Source organism: Leucopleurus acutus (genome assembly GCF_964270905.1).
Source record: "Leucopleurus acutus genome assembly, chromosome: 14".
Classification (NCBI taxonomy): domain Eukaryota; kingdom Metazoa; phylum Chordata; class Mammalia; order Artiodactyla; family Delphinidae; genus Leucopleurus; species Leucopleurus acutus.
Window position 1 is genome coordinate 39,942,556 of NC_139156.1, and position 23,460 is coordinate 39,966,015.

General features: G+C 37.6%; 1 protein-coding gene across 2 annotated transcripts in view; it reads left to right on the plus strand.

Moving 5' to 3' along the window:
• The window catches only part of PRKG1 (protein kinase cGMP-dependent 1), a gene marked incomplete at both ends in the record, with an annotated part of 1,181,231 nt that overhangs the window by 970,198 nt on the left and 187,573 nt on the right, over positions 1-23,460 (plus strand). For both annotated transcript variants that reach the window (XM_082854343.1, XM_082854342.1), the window contains 2 exons: positions 12,824-12,901; positions 21,612-21,706. In XM_082854343.1, the coding sequence (XP_082710469.1) occupies positions 12,824-12,901; positions 21,612-21,706 (173 nt within the window). The remainder of the gene's footprint in view (positions 1-12,823; positions 12,902-21,611; positions 21,707-23,460) is intronic.

Genomic DNA, 23,460 nt, shown 5'->3' on the forward strand with positions numbered 1-23,460 from the left:
GTTTTACTAAACAGAGTAGAGTCCTGGGCCAAGAAATACCTTTTTTGTTGGCTACCTAACCAGCATGGTTTTTGACTAAATCAAGCTGTTTGGTGATCCTGTTCTCCGTTAAGAGGTCTTATCTTTGTAATAAATCTGGGGTATTAGGAAGAGGTAAGAATTTCCTTTGAGAATGTTACTGATTTAGGCTCTGAATATTTTTCAGAACGTTCTTCTTCTTCTTTTTTTTTTTTTTTACATCTTTATTGGAGTAGAATTGCTTCACAATGGTGTGTTAGTTTCTGCTTTATAACAAAGTGAATCAGTTATACATATACATATGTTCCCATATCTCTTCCCTCTTGCGTCTCCCTCCCTAGAATGTTGTTCTTCTTGATGCCATACTCTTCTTCTAAGATATAACTATCCTCTGAAAAACTGAGGCAGAAATCATGACCCAAGATCATATTCTTCTTAACTCACTAATCTTCCAATTGTTCCCTGTTTCAAATAGGGAACCATTAGATACTCAGGCATACAAAGGTGATTCGTACTTATTGCAGCTATTTTTATAACCAGTAGCAATTAACAGAGTGGTTTATATTATATATGCCTCAATCATTTGGACAGTGTCAGTTAATAGATACTTCATGCTGTAATAAATACTTAAAAATATCTCCAACCTTAAACTGAATTAAGCTTAAGTATAAAGGGAAATAATGATATAATTTCTGACTGAAATCATTTAGATGAGAATTTACTTCAGGATAATCCTATATTAGTTTATATTAACTGAGCTTCAATTACATATTATGTTAGAGTTGGGGGCTGAAAAATAAAACACCAGTTAAAATACAGGTACGTTTGATATCAATAACTATGAGTCTGATCTGAAAAGTGGAAATGAATCATACATATTCACCAGGCAGCAACTCCCAAGGCCTCAAAGTGCCATGTCCAGTGCTGTACTGAGCCTTCTGCCAAGTGTCAGCGTGTGCAGAATTTTAAAAAGTCTAAGTGGACATTTACATGTTAATGTTGAATTCTGAGAATCCAGAATACATATTAATAATAAAATCTATATCCATTTTTTTTCTAGTGGCAAAGAGAAGGCTAGCTTTTCCTAACTCACAAGTTTTGGAAATATTCCAAGTTATTGCCTTTGGGAATAAATTGCTTATATTTAGACATACTGTCCATTTTCCTTCTCTATCCATTCCTCTCATCTATGATTTATAACACAGCTTTCCCTTTAAAATGAAAGGGTTTGGACCAAATCTATCCTTTATCTAGGTTATACGTTGAATGCCTGTTCTGTGATAGGCATTGTTCTAAGTGAAAACAATGGATATAACGTAAAGTCTCCTAAATCCTCTGAGCAGCAGGTGACAGGGGCAGGGGTCACAGCAAACAAACAAGAAGGGATAGTTTCAAATCATTAAGGTTGTGATAGAAGGCTTTCTCACCAGAGGCTCCATTGTGCTGTGGTGTTTGCAGCTGTGTTTGTCATCAAGCAGTCACTGAAGTGCCCAGTGGCATTTTGGCAACAGCGAAGCACAATTACACAGCTTTAGAGAGCTTTCTAAAATAAAATAGGTAAAACAAGGACATATATAGGCTAGGAAGTGAATGAGGGTAGAGGGCACATTATAAGAGTGGTGAGGAAAGGCCTTGTTGAGGCCTAGCTGATGAGAAGAAGACAATGACAAAGACCTTGAGGAGGAGAAGTGTTCTAGAGGGTCTACTGCGTGCAGAGTTCTGAGGATGGATCCAATCTGGAAGCACGAGGCGCAGATAGAAAGCCAGTATTTCTGAAACAGAACGAATGAGGGTGAGTAGGAGATAAGGATAGAGAGGTAGAGGCCAGAATACAGAGAACTTTATAGACCACGGTAAGTTGCTAATGATTTTTAACTGCAGCAAGAGGCCATTGGAAGTTTTCAGTGGTAAAGTGATTTCAGTTGATTTGCTGTTTGAAAGGTCACTTTGCTTGTCAGGAGAAGAATAGATGGAATGGTGTGGAGTAGATGGATGGGCAAGAACCAAAGCAGGGAGGCCGGATTGGAGGACTTTACAAAATCCAAGATAGGATTTTGGCTTGGGCTGGGGAGTTAACAGTAGAGACGGTGAAAGACAAGTGGGCTTGGCCCAGGCACTGGAGGTGGAGACCTTTCTAATGGATTTGGCCATGGGCAGTGCTGGGAAGATGCAGATTAGGAGCACTGCTCCATTTATGCAATGAATATTTTTAAGTCCCTATTCTGTTCCAAGCTCTATGTTAGGCTCTGAGGATATTATAATGAACAAAGCCAATCACAGTCCTTGCCTTCAATAAAACTTAAAATCTGGAGGAAAGCATCATTAAAATACCATACAAATAGATAAATAACTACAAGCTCAGAAAAGGGCAATGAAGGAGACCTAATTTAGCCTGTGTGTGTCTGTGAGTGTGTGTGTGTGTGTGTGTGTGTGATTGTGTGTGTGTGTGTGTGTGTGTGTGTGTGTGGTGGAGGAGGGTATGTCAGGTGAGGAAAGGCTAAGATTTGAAAAAGAGGTAGGCTGTAACTAGGCGAGAAGCAGTGGCGGTGCAGCAACAATGGAGGGCTTAGTCCTGATGGTAGGAAGGGAGTGTGACACAGTTGAGACCTATGAGGGCCAGCAGGGCTGGAGGACAAAGTGGGGGAGAGGGAGAAGAGGTTGAAAAGGGTGGCACTGAGCAGACTATAGATGGTCTTGCAGGCCATGTTAAAGAGTTTGGCTTTTATCCTAATAACTATGGAAACCCATTAAAACACCTGCCTAATTACTAAGATTTCTTCCCTTTCTAAATTCTGTGTTTTTCTATGCTATAATCTGAAATAAGAATATGGCAGAACTGCAAAGTGACCTTCAAAAAACAGTGAAATTGCTGGCATTTGATTAACATAATTAGAGTGACTCTCGAAGAATCAGCATGCATGATCATCTTTCCCTCAGGTGCAACTGAACAATTCAGAATAGCACAGTCATTAGAGTCCTGGTATTATGACACCATTCGTATTATCTTTCCCAGACATGGACTCCCTTTGGCCACTGTCCCATAGGCTCTTCTCTTGGACACCTGAGTTTTATGAGCTTATGCAGCATGGAAATATGTACAGTGCATACCTGTGTAGATAAACTATAATAATTGATATGGCAGTTGAGGTTGTAGAGTTACAAAACCATATCAGATGATATTAAGGTGATTAGAAAATTTCCAGGAATTAAATAAAAAGATTATGGATATTCCTGCCAAACTTTCTGCTCTCTGGGAGAAAGGTATTAGAATCATGAAAGAGACATCTGTCTGGAACATGAGTCGAGCCCGCTGCCATCTTGGCATGCCCTGGACCCTCATGAGAAGCTAACATGGGGAAGACAGAGCTGTGAGGAGAGGAGGGAAACTAGCCTCTGGTGCTTATGATTTAACCCCTGAAATCAGCCATTACAGACACCACTAACTTTTTTTTTTTTAACATCTTGATTGGAGTATAATTGCTTTACAGTGGTGTGTTAGTTTCTGCTTTATAACAAAGTGAATCAGTTATACATATACATATATCCCCATATCTCTTCCCTTGGGAGTCTCCCTCCCTCCCACCCTCCCTATCCCACCCCTCTAGGTGGTCACAAAGCAAGGAGCTGATCTCCCTGTGCTATGCGGCTGCTTCCCACTAGGTATCTGTTTTACATTTGGTAGTGTATATATGTCCATGCCACTCTCTCACTTTGTCCCAGCTTACCCTTCCCCCTCCCCATATCCTCAAGTCCATTCTCTAGTAGGTCTGCGTCTTTATTCCTGTCTTGCCCCTAGGTTCTTCATGACCATTTTCTTTTTCTGTTTTCTAGATTCCATATATATGTGTTAGCATACGGTATTTGTTTTTCTCTTTCTGACTTACTTCACTGTATGACAGACTCTAGGTCCATCCACCTCACTACAAATAACTTAATTTCATTTAATGGCTGAGTAATATTCCATTGTATATATGTGCCCCATCTTCTTTATCCATTCATCTGATGATGGACACTTAGGTTGCTTCCATGTCCTGGCTATTGTAATGAGCTGCAATGAACATTGTGGTACATGACTCTTATTGAATTATGGTTTTCTCAGGGTATATGACCAGTAATGGGATTGCTGGGTTGTATGGTAGTTCTGTTTTTAGTTTTTTAAGGAACCTCCATACTGTTCTCCATAGTGGCTGTATCAATTTACATTCCCACCAACAGTGCAAGAGGGTTCCCTTTTCTCCACACCCTCTCCAGCATTTACTGTTTGTAGATTTTTTGATGATGGCCATTCTGACCAGTGTGAGATGATACCTCATTGTAGTTTTGATTTGCATTACTCTAATGATTAATGATGTTGAGCATTCTTTCATGTGTTTGTTGGCAATCTGTATATCTTCTTCGGAGAAATGTCTATATAGGTCTTCTGCCCATTTTTGTATTGGGTTGTTTGTTTTTTTGATATTGAGCTGCATGAGCTGCTTGTAAATTTTGGAGATTAATCCTTTGTCAGTTTCTTCGTTTGCAAATATTTTCTGTATTCTAAGGGTTGTCTTTTCATCTTGTTTATGGTTTCCTTTGCTGTGCAAAAGCTTTTAAGTTTCATTAGGTCCCATTTGTTTATTTTTGTTTTTATTTCCCTTTCTCTAGGAGGTGGGTCAAAAAGGATCTTGCTGTGATTTATGTCATAGAGTGTTCTGCCTATGTTTTCCTCTAGGATTTTGATAGTGTCTAGCCCTCCATTTTGAGCTTATTTTTGTGTATGGTGTTAGGGAGTGTTCTAATATCATTCTTTTACATGTAGCTGTCCAGTTTTCCCAGCACCACTTATTGAAGAGGCTGTCTTTTCTCCACTGTATATTCTTGCCTCCTTTATCAAAGATAAGGTGACCATATGTGCGTGGGTTTATCTCTAGGCTTTCTATCCTGTTCCACTGATCTATATTTCTGTTTTTGTGCCAGTACCATACTGTCTTGATTACTGTAGCTTTGTAGTATAGTCTGAAGTCAGGGAGCCTGATTCCTCCAGCTCCGTTTTTCTTTCTCAATATTGCTTTGGCTATTCAGGGTCTTTTGTGTTTCCATGCAAGTTGTGAAACTTTTTGTTCTAGTTCTGTGAAAAATGCCATTGGTAGTTTGATAGGGATTGCACTGAATCTTTAGATTGCTTTGGGTAGTAGAGTCATTTTCACAATGTTGATTCTTCCAATCCAAGAACATGGTATATCTCTCCCTCTGTTTGTACCATCTTTAATTTCTTTCATCAGTGTCTTATAATTTTCTGCATACAGGTCTTTTGTCTCCTTAGGTAGGTTTATTCCTAGATATTTTATTCTTTTTGTTGCAGTGGTAAATGGGAGTGTTTTCTTAATTTCACTTTCAGATTTTTCCTCATTACTGTATAGGAAGGATATCTATTTTACATTTCAATGCAATATATTTACATAGGAATGCAAGAGATTTCTGTGCATTAATTTTGTATCCTGCTGCTTTACCAAATTCATTGATAAGTTCTAGTAGTTATCTGGTAGGATCTTTAGGATTCTCTATGTATAGTATCATATCACCTCCAAACAGTGACAGTTTTACTTCTTCCTTTCTGATTTGGATTCCTGTCATTTCTTTTTTCTTCTCTGATTGCTCTGGTTAAAACTTCCAAAACTATGTTGAATAAGAGTGGTGAGAGTGGGCAACCTTGTCTTGTTCCTGATCTTAGTGGAAATGGTTTCAGTTTTTCACCATTGAGAATGATGTTGGTTGTGGGTTTTTCATATATGGCCTTTGTTAGGTTGAGGAAAGTTCCCTCTATGCCTACTTTCTGGAGGGTTTTTATCATAAATAGGTGTTGAATTTTGCTGAAAGCTTTTTCTGCATCTATTGAGATGATCATATGGGTTTTTTTTAACATCTTTATTGGAGTATAATTGCTTTACAATGGTGTGTTAGTTTCTGCTTTATAACAAAGTGAATCAGTTATGCATATGTTCCCATATCTCTTCCCTCTTGCATCTCCCTCCCTCCCACCCTCCCTATCCCACCCCTCCAGGCGGTCACAAAGCACCGAGCTGATCTCCCTGTGCTATGTGGTTGCTTCCCACTAGCTATCTACCTTACGTTTGATAGTGTATATATGTCCATGCCTCTCTCTTGCTTTGTCACAGCTTACCCTTCCCCCTCCCCATATCCTCAAGTCCATTCTCTAGTAGGTCTGCGTCTTTATTCCTGTCTTACCCCTAGGTTCTTCATGACATTTTTTTTTTCCTTAAATTCCATATATATGTGTTAGCATACGGTATTTGTCTTTCTCTTTCTGACTTACTTCACTCTGTATGACAGTCTCTAGGTCTATCCACCTCATTACAAATAGCTTGATTTCGTTTCTTTTAATGGCTGAGTAATATTCCATTGTATATATGTCTGACAACTTCTTTATCCACTCATCTGTTGATGGACACTTAGGGGTTGTTTCCATGTCCTGGCTATTGTAAATAGAGCTGCAGTGAACATTTTGGTACATGACTCTTTTTGAATTACGGTTTTCTCAGGGTATATGCCCAGTAGTGGGATTGCTGGGTCATATGGTAGTTCTCTTTGTAGTTTTTTAAGGAACCTCCATACTGTTCTCCATAGTGGCTGTACCAATTCACATTCCCACCAGCAGTGCAAGAGTGTTCCCTTTTCTCCACACCCTCTCCAGCATTTATTGTTTATAGATGTTTTGACTGGTGTGAGATGATATCTCATTGTAGTTTTGATTTGCATTTCTCTAATGATTAATGATTATAAGCACAGAAACCTGTACTTGTCAGAGTCTTTTCCATGGATTCCTTGAAGATGAAACCCTTTTATAGGAACATTTTTGCAAAAGCATCAGAGTACACCCAGAACTGTCTGTAAATGACAAAAGACTTAAAAATGACCACGGTTAAAGATTTGCTGAAAGTTCATAATAATGCAATTGACAAGGAAATTTAGTTATTTCTGAGATATACATTTTAAAGTAGTAACTAGAATTATGACTTATAACATTATACCAGAACATATAAGATTTTTAGATATTTCATGGAATTAGACTCCACTCTTAATGGGAGAATCACAAAGTCACCATGCAGAAGAGCTGGTGGAATGGAAGATATTTTGTGGCCGTTTTTGGGAAACACAACCTGTCGGGGAATCACAGCATCTCAAGGCTGAAAGCGTGCCTAAAATTGGCCCTCGGGCATCCTTGGACAGTCACCTCAATCTCCTTTGCAGTGTTCTGGCCAATGCTCACCTAGCCTCCACTGGTGTGTGCTTGGTATGTGGTACCTCCTGCCCAGTGGGGCAGCCCCTTCCACTTTGGAGCTGCTTGGACCTGTACACATTTGCTTCTTTGGTTGAGGTACCATCTGTAGTCCTTGGTTTTCTCCCCTAATTCTCATGTACTCTCTGTACTGTCACCAGGGGCAGGTGCCTCTCTGTCCTTAACCACAGCTCAGTGGAGACAGCTTCCATGGACTCTAAGTCCTCTCACAGCCTAGAATCCCAGCTTTACTAGCCCTTCCTCTGTATTCCACCCCCATCTCAGCCCTGATCCTTCAGAGACTGTTCAGGTTTGTCCATGAAGTAAATACCCTCTTGGGTGCCTCCCTGATCCCTCCTTTCTATTTTCCCACTGCCAGAGCTTTGATTTCATTTAAATGGTTTCTTTTCAGCCCTAGTGGGTGACCTTGATTAATGAGAACCATTAGGAATAATTCTATTCATCATGCCAGACATTCATTTAAGAACAGGCATGCAACTCAGAGGAGACATAAAAGGATGATTGCTAGGGATTTCTGGGATTTTTTTTTCCCTAGAAGGAATGGTAAGATGAGAAATTTGCCTTTTTTGCTTCTGACCCAGCTGTGATGACTGGAGCAGTGGCAGTCATCTTGGGAACCATAACGACCCATCCAGTGAGGATAACTGAAAGAGAGAAAGAAGTTGAGTGTTTGGAGGATTTGTTGTAACAACAAATTGATCAGCCCTGAAATTGCTTAATTTCCAGACTTTTTTTTTTTACATGAGAGACTAAATATCCTTATAATTTAAACCATTTTTTCAATAAGTATTTAGTTCACAGCTAGGCATTCTTATAGCTGCAAGGGGCACAGCGGGGAACAACATAAAACTCCCCCATAGGCTGACATTCGTGGCGGAGACAGCTGGCAGGTGATTAAATGAATGATATGTTAAACATGGGGCTGAAACACTTCACTCTTGCTGGCACTTCTGTCTGCCCAGAAGCTGACCTGAATGGGAAGGCTCCCTTGTCTCATGACTTCCAGCTGAGTTCGGCCAAGGGGTGCCCCAGCAGGAGACCAGAGGGTGGAGAAGAGAGAAGTCAGAGTATTTCTTCCTCTGCTCCCTCCAGACCAGGCAAGGGGTTTGGCAGTGGACGTTCCTTATCAGAAGCCACAGTTCCAGCTCCTGTTGAGCTTATATGTCACATGGCTCCACCTCTGAACAGGGTCCAGCAATCCTGCTCCCTGACACTTTACCTCCAACACTGCTTGATCCCCTAATCTTGCCCACACTCCCATCATTCGTCCTCCTTTGATCTCTTCCCTCTCCCAAGGGTGCAGTCTCTTCTGCCCGACAGATGTTGATGGTAAGTGCTACATAGAAAACTAATTCAAGGAGGGTCACAAGTACAGAGGAGAGGAACAGATTTAAAAGGCAGGCTGGGATAGGTCTCAGTGAGAAAGTGACACTTGAGTAAAGGTAGGAAGGAGTCATAAATGTTTGGTGTGTAGGCACATTGCAGGCAGAGGGGGGAACCTGTGCAAAGGCCCTGAGGTGGGCCTGGGCCTGAATGTTCGAGGAATATCAAGGGAAGTGGTGTGAACAGAACAGACATGAGAGGAAGAGGGGTGGAAGGTGAGGTTAGTGAAGCAAAAGGACAGAAGCTGTTAGTGCACTGAAGTCCCTATAGGACCCTGTACCTGTGCATTAGGGGCCCCTGCAGGGGTGTGAGGAGAGAAGGGACAGGCACTGATTGTGTGTTAACAGAATTGCCAGGCTGCTATGTGGGGAAAGCACTGAAGGGCCAGCCAGGAGCAGAGATTCCAGGTAGAAGGTGACTGCTTGGACCGGGCAAGAAAAGATGGTGGCCATAGCAGCAGACGTGAGGTGTGGGTGAGTTCTGGGCATTCTCTGAATGTGGAGCAGCCAGCATGCCAACCGAGCAGTTGTGGATAGAACTGTGAGATAGAAGGGTTAAAGACGACTTCAAGGTGTTTGGCCCAAGCACCTGGAAAGATGGAGCTCGTGTAGCTGATACTGGGAAGGCGGAGAAACAGGACTAGAAAAAGGATGCCAGGAGCTCCGTTCTATACACTTGAAGTTTGAGGTGTGTGCCAGGCTGTGTTTTGGCAGCCCTCGATGCACCACATCTCCTGGGGTTCACATGTTTGTGCAGTCCCTTCCCCTTGTGCCTGGATTGGTCCAGGGACCTGCTTGAACCCACTGAAAGCAGCACAAGTGATAGGGGGCCTGTTCCTGGCCTGGGTCTTGGGAAGGCCTGACACCTTCTGCTTTTGCACCCTTGGAAGCCAGCTGCCGTGTAAGAAGTTGGCCCACTCCCAGACCATCATGATATGGAGGAGACTGGGCAGCCACATAAAGAGGCTCCCGTGGGGGAAAAACAGACATGGACAGTCCCAGCTGTGCCCCCAGCCAGCACCGGCACCAAGTGCTCACAAGCGTTACACCTTGCAGTTATCCCAGCCGACAGCATGGGAAGCCAAAGAATCATCTGGTTAGCATACAGTACCAAGAGAAATAATAAACTGCTCTTTCAAGTCTAAAAAAAAAAGAAAGAAGAAATATTTGGTGCATTCATTTTCAACTGGAGGAAAATAAATGGGACTAAAATATTACTATTATCACTAATAAACTCTAGGCTAGAGAATGTAGCTTAGGAGTGAAAGACAAACAGGCTTCCAAGCTGGGTGCTGTTTGGGCCGACTTACTTGTCCTGTCACAGATGCCCAGATGGGCAGGACTTCACTATGCTAGGGAGAAGATTCCTCCCCTAGACAAGCAGCAGAGAATGCCATCCCTCTGTGGGGAACTACCTCCCATCCGGAAGTGATGAGAGTCTGAGATGAGCATAGAGATTACTTCCAAATTTATCAGTCAGTTAAATTACACTGTCTCCTCTGGTGCAGAGTGAGGAAAAGGGCAGAAAAAGGTCCTGAGTTTTACTAATTGAGCTCCATTCACAAAGTAAAAAACATCACGAGTGGGAAAGACGCTCCACCCTTCCCCCTCCCCTACTGCTATAGATTGTAGTTCTTCCCTTGTCAGTTTTATCTACTACCTGTGCTATCCAATACAATAGCTACTAGCCGTGTGTATTAAAACTTAAATTAATTTAAATTAAATACATTTAAAAATTCAGTTTCTCAGTCACGCTGGCCACATTTCAACTGTTCTGTAGCCACATGTGGCTAGTGGCTCCTATATCGGACAGTGCGGGTTTACAACATTAACACTATCAAAGAAGGCTCTATGTGACAGTGCTAACATGAGATTTTTATCTTTTTCATCTTGTATCATCAGTGCCTGTAACCAGGCCTGACTCAGAGGCACTTAGAAATGTTTCTTGAATGAATATATGAAAATAGACTATTGTGATTTTGTTTTTCAAACCTGCTTCCCACTGTTGCATTCTAAGCAACAAGATATGAAAATGGAACACAGATATTTTGTTAAATAAGTCGGTTGAAGAATATGCATCATTTGATCTTATTTTTATTTAGAAATAATTGTTTGTATGCACATAGATATATATGTTTAAAAGCACAGGAAAAAGTCTTGTAAGATACACACCAGACTGCATTTACCATCTAATGGTTGAGATTGGGAAAGGGAAATGAGGAACTTTTTTACTTACAAAACTTGTTATTAGGAAAATATATTACTTTAGAGTAAAAAAAAAGTAACATTAGGTAGTATGTTAATTTTCTTGGTATATTAAGAAAATCATGGCTATTCTTTTTTTTTAACATCTTTATTGGAGTATAATTGCTTTACAATGTTGTGTTAGTTTCTGCTGTATAACAAAGTGAATCAGCTATACATATACATATATCCCTATATCCCCTCCCTCTTGTTCCTCCCTCCCACCCTCCCTGTCCCACCCCTCTATGTGGTCACAAGGCACTGAGCTGATCTCCCTGTGCTATGCGGCTGCTTCCCACTAGCTAGCTATTTTACATTTGGTGGTGTATATATGTCAATGCCACTGTCTCACTTCATCCCAGTTTACCCTTCCCCTCCCCATGTCCTCAAGTCCATTCTCTATGTCTGTATCTTTATTCCTGTCCTGCCCCTAGGTTCATCAGAGCCATTTATTTTTTAGGTTCCATATATGTGTGTTAGCATATGGTATTTGTTTTTCTCTTTCTGACTTAACTTCACTCTGTATGACAGACTCTAGGTCCATCTACCTCACTACAGATAACTCAGTTTTGCTTCTTTTTATGGCTGAGTAATATTCCATTGTATATACGTGCCACATCATCTTTATCCACTCATCCAATGATGGACACTTAGGTTGCTTCCATGTCCTGGCTATTGTAAATAGAGCTGCAGTGAACATTGTGGTACATGTCTCTTTTTGAATTATGGTTTTCTCAGTAGTGGGATTGCTGGGTCGTATGGGAGTTCTATTTTTAGTTTTTTAAGGAACCTCCATACTGTTCTCCACAGTGGCTGTATCAATTTACATTCCCAGAAAATCATGGCTATTCTTAATATGAAATATTAATGAAAGGTAATTTTAAGAGTGAATAAAGTATTAAGAGTGTTGAGGTATAATGACGAATCACAGCCATTGGCCTGGTGAGTATTGTTTGCAAACCATGGAATCTGTTTCCTAAGGAGTGTACAGAGTAATGTTTTCTTTCCCAAAACATGGCTTCCTTGCTAAACTGCCGAGAAAGATAGGGCCAGATGGCACAGTTCTCATTTTTCTGTTATACCTCCTGACCCAGCAATATACTTTCTCCCACCTCTCCTTATAGAAATTACTTTTCTTCGTTGCAGGAGCAGTCTTTACCCTGGGAATGTACCTAGTCACTGTGCCCGAATCAGAATACTGACACACTGACTGTGATCATCTTCTTGCTTTACTTTGCCTTACTTTGCCCCTTGTTTGGTGGTTTATGAGCTCACAGATGCTGGACCAGAATTCAGTACATAAAATAAAGACATTCTGTTTGACAAGGCCAAACCTAAATTGCTGCAGCAGGACATTAAAGCCTGAGGCAGTGCCTTAAGAAGGAACTAGCGCCATCTAACCCACACCAAAAGTCAACTTGGTTTCAAAATGAAGATCTTTAGAAATGCTACCTGCCATAGTACGTTCTCAGCCTTTTTTTTTTTTCTGTCACTACAGGAATACTAAAACCGAATGAGAATGACAGATAATACAGAAAGACGTGTTTAATGATCAGTTCTGCTGTTTTATTTCATGCTCAGTTGATGGGAGAAAAGAATATTTTCATCCAGCTATTAAAATGAATGAATTTAAAGATATGAATATAATCACCCAGAAAAATGGCACTAACAAAATAGTTTTTAAAGTGAGGAGGATAGATTTCTTTGTAATTATTGTGTTCACTGACTATTATTCATTTTTAAATAATGATGGATTCTAAGCTCGGGTACACCACCATGAGGGTGATTCCATCCCTTAGGAGCTAATATTTGAAGAGGTTGAGCTGTTTAGTAAATTACTTCTTTCTTAATGTTTCTTTCTGTTACTGTTTCTGTTTTTTAGACCCACTATGAAAATGGGGAATATATCATCAGGCAAGGTGCAAGAGGGGACACCTTCTTTATCATCAGCAAAGGAAAGGTAAGCCCTGATAGCATGAGAGGGAGATGAACAAGGGGGGCCTGGGGTTCATCAGCTACCTGTGGAGGAGCACGTGTGCAGGGTGTTGAGCTGTTTGAGGTTTTTCTCTTTTCTGAAACTGATAAAGAAATATTTGAGAATGTATCTCCTGAAAATGTGGAAGACGAAAGAAAAAGTATAACTTTGAAGACCAGCGAACAGCCTTTGTTCTAGAGTATAATAATCATGATGCTAGACGCCACTGGTATGTCTGCATAAATGGAAAATTTTCCATAATAATTAAAAAAGAGAAGACTAAGGTTGCTTAAAAAAAGCTTTAACAGGAAAAAAGAGTCCATCCAGTCATTAGGAGCAGTAATATTGTAATAATTAAATATCTGGACTTTCAAATCAGATGGCCCAAGTTTGAATCCAGCTATGAAACTTCCTAGTTTTAGTACTCCCTAGGCGAGTTATTTAACACTCTGAGGCCAATCAGGAAGTAAATATATTCATGTTTCATTGTATCTTCATAAATAAATATTTAATGGATACTAAGAAATTATTAGAAGTGGTTAAGTATAGGGGAAGGGGTAAATATAGGGTAGACAGGGACATAAATAAAGAATCATAATTTATTCCTTACGTATTTTTTAAAAGTTTAATATTATAAATAATAATTTAAAAAACCAAAATGTGAAATTGAGAGAATTGGAAAATGAAGACATGTAGATTAATACTTTAATATTATATTGCTAAAAATACCTTAAATTCCTTTCAACAGTAAAGTCTTAATCATTTTTGCATTTAAGTGTCATTTCACTATGTGCAATGTATTTGAACTTATTTTGCTTTACAGTAAGTGATCCTTAAAAAGAAGTTATAAGTACTAAGTAAAGTAAAACACGGGGAAGGAAATGCAGGTACAAGGGGATTTATATGGCAGTTTTCACTTTTATAATTATCACTTTAAAAAATAAGTAAATTTATTTCTTCTAATTTAACAAATATGACTGACTTTATGGCTCATGTAAAATAGGCAAGAGAGATTAACAGAGCCACAGTGAACAGGATATGTTGAAAGATTATAGATTTTGTTGGGTCACATTTTAGAGAATTCTCTTTGGACTAATTGTGAATTTTAAATGTGCATATGTCAATGTTTACACCGGTGGCATATCCCACTAAAGGGAAGGAAATAATATTTATACTTTTTCATACCTGTTCTTTTGACTGATATCAGAAAACCTGGGATAGAAATAGAAGTCAAGGGACTGGCTTCCTAAAAAGCAACATGAAATGACATCTGACCACTGTTATGGGTAAAATTATACCTTGTATTTTCCAATGTTAGAGGATAAGAAATGTTAAGATTTTGAGGTTTATATATAAATTGTTAGAGCTTACCATTTATTGCTTTGTTCTTAATATCGATGGAAGAATCAGGGAAAACTGAAAATCCTAATGGATGTAAATTATTTGATTGGTCACAGGGGGGCTTTTTGCCCTGGCAATCCTAGATTTATTTTTCTATATTATATTGCTAATTCTTTGCTCTCATGGAATGATATGTTTATCGATTAAGATGAATTTCTGACAGGCTTTTGTGGCTACCAAACTACTGCAAATTCCAGCACTGCCTAAAAAGTTGTGGTTTGTAACCAGTTTCAGCTGAACACAGGAGCATTAGTGGTGCTATTTTATGAGTTTTGTAATATGTATACATAGAAATAGCATGGATATTACACCAGAGGAACTGATTCCCTTGGCAGTATTTCAGACCACTGTAGGAATTCTGGGAGAGCAGTAGTAAGAATATATTGGAATTTTTTGACACATCCAAGATTTTTTTTTTAAACCAGGCATAGATTTTTCCTAACCTTCTTTTTCAGGTCATACAACTTAGCTGCCATGACTCTTAATTATACTAATTATATAATAATATATGATTGATTTAGTATGTTAATTATATGAATTCTAATATTAATGTATTGGAGTTACTATATTAAGTTTTAAGAAGCAGAAGGCGAACACACTTAAGTCCCAATAGGAAGGAATAGAAAATGATAAGAGAATGAGAGTAGGTTCAGGTGAGCAGGCAAATAAGTTGTAGAATTGAAATTTTCTAAAATTATGTGTGTTGTTTTAGGTGTACAGATGTCACCTTGTTTTCATGTACCTTTAAGAATTTATAAAGGATAACTCTGACAAAGATATTTTCTTTGTTACCACCAACCTGGCTTTTCCTTAGAAAATGTGAGACAGAGACACACAACAGGGGCTGTACAACTACAGATGGATTTCCCCTTTTTCAAGTTCATTTATTTAAGAGTAAAACAGTTTTTATTTTTCTATAAAGCACATTCACACAAAGAGAAAAGCATTATAAAATAAACTTGGAAATATTTGTTTTTTCCCCATTAAACCTATACAAACTGATTTTTCTAAAACTTGGGCAGAATGCTTCAGTGATGTCTAGAGTACCTAGTTCTGCCTCAGGTAGAAGCTGAGTTAGTTCTTTATACTTTAATCAGTCCATTCCAATTGCCTGGAAACCTGACTTGTTCCCCCCAACAGTGAACCACAGAGCACTCAAGGATTCATAATTAAGCATGAAAAATATCTCTGATAAAACTTTATGCCTATGTCCCTCTAGTTGTGTTGCATCAAAAAAAAAAAAATGTCTCCATAAATAAGTGGAACCAAAATTGAACAGGATTGGTCGACAAAATTTCAGAGTTTCAATAATAATTCAAAAGCATTTTGATTTTCTGATTCTATTTAACTTATCTTGTATGCTACCATTAGAAAAAAATATTTCAAAAATTCTTGTTCATTAAATGCCACTTAAAACCACATGGCTTTGCTTAGAATTCACAAGGGCTTAAGCATGTTGGTTAAACAAATGGGCTTAACACAGTATTCAGTGTTGCTGAATATGGGAAGTATGCTCTTATGGAAATTTTGTTTGTGTGTGACATTATATATATATATATATATATATATATATATATATATATAAAATATCAGAGTGAAACATGAATCATTTCATTTCAAGAACGAACATGCACATTATCCCCACTTCTGTTCACTGTGTAACTAAACACCCCAACCATTGCAGTAAGTCAAGAAAAAGATATGTTTGGAAATGAAGAAATAAACAGTAATTATTTACAGGTGGTATGATTTTAGTTTGAGTTTTTTATGTAGACAGATAAATTATTAAAATTAATATAAGCTTAGCTGGATCAGCATTGTTCAGTACTTTTTCCTCTGTTGATGGAACTATTCTATATCTTCACAGCCTAACGTGGTAGCCATTAGTCTCAAGTCACTAAATTAAAATTAACTAAATTAAATTAAACAAAATATTCAGCTTCTCAGTAGCCACATCCTGTCAGAATGGCTATTATCAAAATGTCTACAAATAACAAATGCTCGCAAGGAGAAAAGGGAACCCTTGTACACTGTTGGTTGGAGTGTAAATTGGTGCAACCACTGTGGAAAACAGTATGGAGGTTCAAAAAACTAAAAATAGAACTACCATATGAAAGCAATTCTACTCCTGGGTATATATCCGAAAAAAACCAAAACATTAATTCAAAAAGATATATGCACCCCAATGCTCATAGCAGAATTACTTATAATTGCCGAGACATGTAAACAACCTAAGTGTTCATCAACAGATGAATGGGTAAAGAAGATGTATTGTGTGTGTATATATATATTTATGTACACACACACACACACACACACACACACACACACAATGGAATACTACTCAGCCATAAAAAAGAATGAAATTTTGCCATAAGTCAGACAGAGAAAGATAAATACTGTATGATATCATATGTGGAATCTAAAAAATACAACAAGCTAGTGAATGTAACAAAAAAGAAGCAGACTCACAGATATAGAGAACAAGCTAGTAGTTACAAGTCGGGGGTGGGCAATGTAGGGGAGGGGGAGTGGGAGGTACAAACCATTGGGTGTAAGATAGGCTGAAGGATGTATTGTACAACACAGGGAATATAGCCAGTATTTTGTAATAACTGTAAATGGAAAGTAACCTTTCAAAATTGTATAAGAAATTTTTAAATGATAAAAAAGGACACTAGAATGAAGAGCAAAAGACAAAAATGGCTAAAACATTTGAAAGGAAGAAGAATATATTGGTGAGAATTACTTCAGTAGATATAAAGATTTATTATAAGGTAAAGAAGAAAATGTCTTAATTCTACTAAGAACTAGATAAATATATCAGAATAAGAGAATAGTGAGCTCAAATAAAGGTCCAAGATCTATGGGAACTTGAGTTAGGAGAGCATGGGCGATACCTATTCCAAAACAATTAGTTACCCATAGGGAGATATATGAAATTGGATCCTGACCTCACGCTGTACAAATAAGGTCAATTCCAGACCTAAATGCAAAAGAAAAAATTAGAAAAAAAATCAAAAGACAATTAGGAGAATACTTCTGTCATGTTGGGATAGGAAAAATTTTATTAAATGAGAATTTTAAAGTACAAACAATAAGCGATAATGTGGTTACATATGATTACATTGAAATTAATAGCTTTGGCAAGACATCATAAATACAGTGAAAAGCTAAACTACCGTCTTATGAATCAATAAAAAAATGACAATTAATTCAATAGAAAAATAGGCAAAAAAGTCACGAAAAAGAAATACAACTGGCCCATAAAATAATATGAAAAATACCCTACTTTTATTAATAATCAGAGAAATGCCATATGATATTGACCTTTTTGGCAAAAAATCAAAGTCTGACAATATCAAGTGTTGATGACAATATAGTATAATATGAACTTTCATCCACCGATGGTAGAAATATAACTTGGTGTGACATCTTTGTACCAAGACTGAGTCAATACCTAGTAAAATTGAAGATGCGTATACTTTATAACCTTGGTTTTTATTTGTAAGTTTTGATCCTAGTGAAACACCCATGGACACCACAAAACATGCAAAAGTGTTCATAAGTAATGTTAATAGCACAACAGACTAGTATATAACAACAATAAACCTGGAGGAAGCCCACATTTACATATAGAGAAGAATCAATGAACTATATAATATTCATATAATGGCATATTATACAAACAGGAAATGAACCACAGCTACATATATTAACATGGATGAATTGGATAAATCTCAAATACAATGCTGATCAAAAGAAACAAGTTGAAGGATATGTGTGGTATGATATTATTTATATAAAGTTTAAAACCAGGAAAATATATGGTATTTATGCATGGAATGAGGTGCATGTGAGCTCATGTACACACACTCATTAAAGTAGAAGTACCAGAAAGAGAATCACGAACATAAGATTCACCAGAGATGTTTGCGGGGACGGGAGTGGACACATGGTGAGAGAGATTCTAATTCATTCCTGTGTTGCACAAAAGGTTCAGTTGTCAAACCAGACTCAGGGGAGTCATAGGTCTGAGCCACCCTGAATTTAAGTAATGACTAAAGGAATGCAGGCAAACATCAAGCTCAGAAAAATATTCTTTCCCTGTACATGCCCCAAACTATCAGATACAGCTCCTAAAAGTGTTTTTCTACATTAGGGAACATTTGTGTTTTTTTTTTTTTTTTTTTGGAATAACGGCAATTTTTGAGCAATGTGTGTAGAACATTGTTTGAAAAGGGAGATGCTTTGATTTGGAAACTCCTCATTTTTATAATCTATTACACAGGTAGGAAAATGCTCACCTGACAACCCTATTCTCCAGCTGGGTCTGCCCCACAAATCTCTGATTTCCATGTTTCTTTACAACAAACATCGCTTTGTTTATAAAACCTGTTGAATCTGTACTAAAACATTTTATTTTGTTTTTGAATTATTTTTGGTTAAACATGTTGGTTGAGCACATTGATATTGTTTATTGAAGATTTTGGTATTAAAGATTAATTTTATGTGTCCCATTTAAAATATCTAATTTCTATTTTGATTCTTAATTTAAAAAATTATGTATATATATATAATTTTTAAAATAGTTCCAAATGTTAAAATTACAATACCATGCATATATTTTATAGAAAAATTAATATATAGACAAGTAAAAGGATTATAAAAATAAACACCTTCTCTTTTATTTAGCTGGAACTAAAAGTAGTTAAAGTTCTAAATCGCATTTTATGTCAACAAGAGCAATGGTAGAGATTTTGGATAATTGCACTCAAATGCATGGAATTTCTGAAGTAGGAAGTGAGAGAAATGGAACAAAGGGGAAAATAAGGAAAAAAGAACCAACTTTGGGGGGCACTCAGAATTAAGAGGATGCTTTTCATTGACGTTCTCATTTAATTCACACATAGAGCACAAGTACATCCATATGAGATATCCCTCCGATTTTTCAGGCAAGGTGGTGGGGTAATGGGTTCAAATAGACTAAATATTACCTTTAAGGCTCCATAGCTAGTTCCCTTCCACACCATTGTGGATCATAAAGTACTTTATGGTGTAGGTGAAAAGACTATGTATACAGGTCAAGGTTAGAGAAGCTATATCTGTATATATATCTTTTTCTACCTTGAATTTTCTTTTTGAGAATTAAAGATGCAAATGTCCATGACTGGTGTCTGTGCATATTTAGAATGATTCATTACATATATAAAGAAAAACTGTGGAAACTACAACTTTAAAGGAGAACTTTTATTCTTGCTCTTTGACCTGCTTGTTTTTTCACATATATGAACTATAGGAGATAGATTTTTCCTCATATAAGCAGAATGTGATTTATCCCATAGGTGACCCGTTTTTTGTGTCTCTTACTGCATTTCAGTAACATATTTTTTAAGAACATTTCAAAACCCACCCAAATTTCTCCATGGCTTACGTAAATCTGCCATTTTGAGTTTATAATCTTTTTTGTTACCCAAATGGCAAATGTACAGTTATATGTATCCCTATATCTAATTTGAATTAATGAGCTTAACTTATAGTTAAATTAATCATTGACTTTTTTTATCAGCCAGGAGGACTGACAGACGTAATTTTGTTGAGTTGTCTCATTGTGCAGATAAGAAAACTGAGGTTCAGAAATGAAACAGTGTATCAGTGTTTGTCAAAGGTTGGTCTGTAGAACATTTGCATCTAAATCACCCACATTAATCTTTTGAAATGCAGATTTCCAAAACCCATTCAATCAAAACCTCAGGAATAAGAGTTAAGTAACCTTTATTTTAAACAAGACTGCACGCCCCCTCTCCCCACCGCGCGCGCGCGCGCGCGCGCGCACACACACACACACACACACACACACACACACACACACACAGAGTTTGAGAACCACTGGGCTAGTATATTTCCATTCACATCTGTGAAAGCCTCATCAGTATGCATATGAGTACCTCTCTTATATAGCTCAGTGGTTAAGTGTTAAAAACTGCATTTCCATGCTTTTGAAACACCATGTGGAGGAGTAATCAAATGGGTCAGTGGAGAGTAATAATTGAATTCCCTCCACCTTGCATAGACCTTTTTAATACTTATAAAAATTCTGGTCTTTGACATCCAGTCTCTAAATTCAGAAACCTGAAGCATAGTATTTTTAAATGTGTTTAAGTGTCTGGCATTGTCTCAAGAAATTAGTTTTTCTACTTCATTACATTTTCCAGGTAGGTGAATTTTAACTATTTGAACTTTTTAAATGACACGTAGCCAGTATTATATTTGTAGAACTTTAGGGGGAAGTGAATTAACACAAAGGTACAATTTACTACATTTATGTCTTCATTCAACAAATACATTATTACTTGCTTTCAATGGACTATCACCCAACTCCCAAGTCCTATATGGGCGGAGATATCTTGTTAGTAATGAAGCTCTTCTGTTCATGCAGTTTACTACTCTTTATTGAGTACTTACTATAAATTACAGAGAATATCAAAGAAATGCCCATTTCTTTGAAGAGCATACTATTCATTATGGTAAAATAAAGACACATATGTAATTTATATATCTTCAAAAAAAGAACTCCTGCTGAATGAAACATATGGATTATGAGGACAGTAGTCAGGTAGAGACCTGCAGGAAGTCTTCATGGAAATGTGACTGGCCTTTGAATGAAGGCTGGCTTCTTCTTGGCAAAGAGATAGGCATGTCCTAGTGAAACTGGGATGTACATGTAGAGAGGTGTATAGAAAGATGTTAAGTGAAGCCAAAAAATGGAGACAGCATAAACGTCCATCTGCAAGGAAATTGATAAATATAGGATGAAAGAAGACACTAAAACATTAAAATGAATGAACTAGATTTATATATAATAGCATGGAATAGCAGAATAATTCATACTGTATTATACTATTCATATATTTTTAAAACACATGCATATAAACACATAAAAAAAGACTGGAGGAACACTACTAAATTCATCATAGTGATTGCCTCATAGAAAGTTGGAAGTGGGAATAGAGTTGAAGATTTGAGTGAAATTCAAATTTCTGAATAATTTATTATTTCTTGACAACAACTTGAAAGCATAACAAAATACATGGAGATTACTTCTTGGGGTGCATGTGAAGTTGCGATATTATTCTTTGTCCCCTTTAGTGGTAATGTACTTTTTCTCTTCATGAAAATAAGTTTAAAAAAAAAAAAAAGAAATAAGAAAGGGAACGAACATCATTAACCAGTGTTTATTTGATCATCCTGTGCGTATGCCGTGGATACAGGCTTTCATTGTTTCTCTTTCTAGGTAAATGTCACTCGTGAAGACTCGCCAAGTGAAGACCCAGTCTTTCTTAGAACCTTAGGAAAAGGAGATTGGTTTGGAGAGAAAGCCTTGCAGGGGTAAGTAGATCACATGTTACAAAGATTTTGTTTGAATGCTACATAAATTTATCTTACATATTGAGCTTCTAACACAATAGGGTGTTTAGTGCTTATTCTACCGTCCGACACAGACCCTTGACAATCAATTTTATTTACTTCCAGCTGGACTTAGAATCTATTTGGGTAGGCTATGGAATTGAGCGGTTAACATCTGTAATCAATCATTTTATATAATTTTATATCAATAGGAAAAATTCTCCTTAATTATAATCTCTACAAAGACTCTAAAAGAGAGGGAGAAGTCTCTCCTAAGCTTATTTTGTACGACAGTTTTACTCAGAATCATAGGAAGATGATTGGCTGAGAATTTTGACGTCTCCAAACCTGATTGTACAAACAATACATCAAAAGGCAATGAAGCCTTTCTGGGATTCACCTCTGGGTGGTGGTTTTCATCCCTAGCTACGGTAGTGGAAGTGGAAGATGAGGTGCAGGTGAAGGTAAATCACATCCAGCTTCGCTGTGGGTGAGCTCAAAAGGCATTTTACATACCATTTGTACTTTAATTTTTCTCTCTTGATTATTATATATGTAGAGGATTCTGGAGAATAATATCACCTGATTTCATTGGTCCAAGATTAGATGCCTCTGTGGAAAATGTCATTTCCAGCAGAGCCAAAGAACCAGAAACGTTTCAGTCATTTCTGATTGAGATCACAAGTGGAACACCAGAAAATAAAACATAATTGAGAATTGACAGATTTTCTTTTGTAGCTTATTGTCAGTGAATTTTGGTGCTAACTAAAGAAAGGTTTAGAGTGAAAACACCTTCCCAGAATGTGTCCCAGGAGGTGAACTTGGGGATATGGTTTACAGAAAAGTTACTAAATTTTGCTCTGATATCAAAATTTAAGTTAATGGTATTACATCTAGATTGAATTCATTCTAGCATATGGTTATTCTTGTGAACTGTCTGGTACCAAATCTCTCTTTTGTACATATCCAGTCCTCTTCACTGGCCTTCTCTTCACCCCACCCTCACCATTTTCCATCATACCTACCCCCCAACCTCCCTCCATCCCTCTTTCTCATGCCCTTTATGCTTATCTTCTCACCACTCAACCTGGCTTTATCAGCCTACTCTATGTGTGCCCTCTTAAACATCACCAGGGATTTGCTACTTACATCATAGAATTGTCTTTCTTTTCTGTCTTCATTTAACATCACTGCTCAGCACTGTTGACCACCCTTCCTTCTTTAGAATCCCTATCCTTTGAGACCCTTGCAATTATTAGCGAATTGTTAGCACTTTTTAGAATTTCTTATTTCATTTCCTAAAATTCACCATTGTTTTGTCCTCAGCTCTATCACATACATCTTGGTACACATCCAGACCTATGACTGCCTATTATCTTGATGCAAAGAAATCCCAAATACTTATATGCTGATTTGAGCTCAGTATCTGGCACTTTTGAAATCAACGTGTATTTGTTGAATGAACGAATGAGTGAGTGAACAAATGAATCTTCCTGATGACCCCCAATCTTGCAGTCCTTTCTGCAATTGATCACTTTCATGACTTGGGTTAGTTTGATGGTGCATAAGGGCTTATGAACTCACCTGACTACAGGGGGCAGGCTGGTAATGTATTGGGTTGGCCAGAATGTTCAGGTTTTTCCATAACGTTACAGAAAAACCCAAAAGAACTTCTTGGCCAACCCAATGTCAATGAGTAAAAATAAGGTGAGTAAAACTGGTGGCAAACTAGAAGG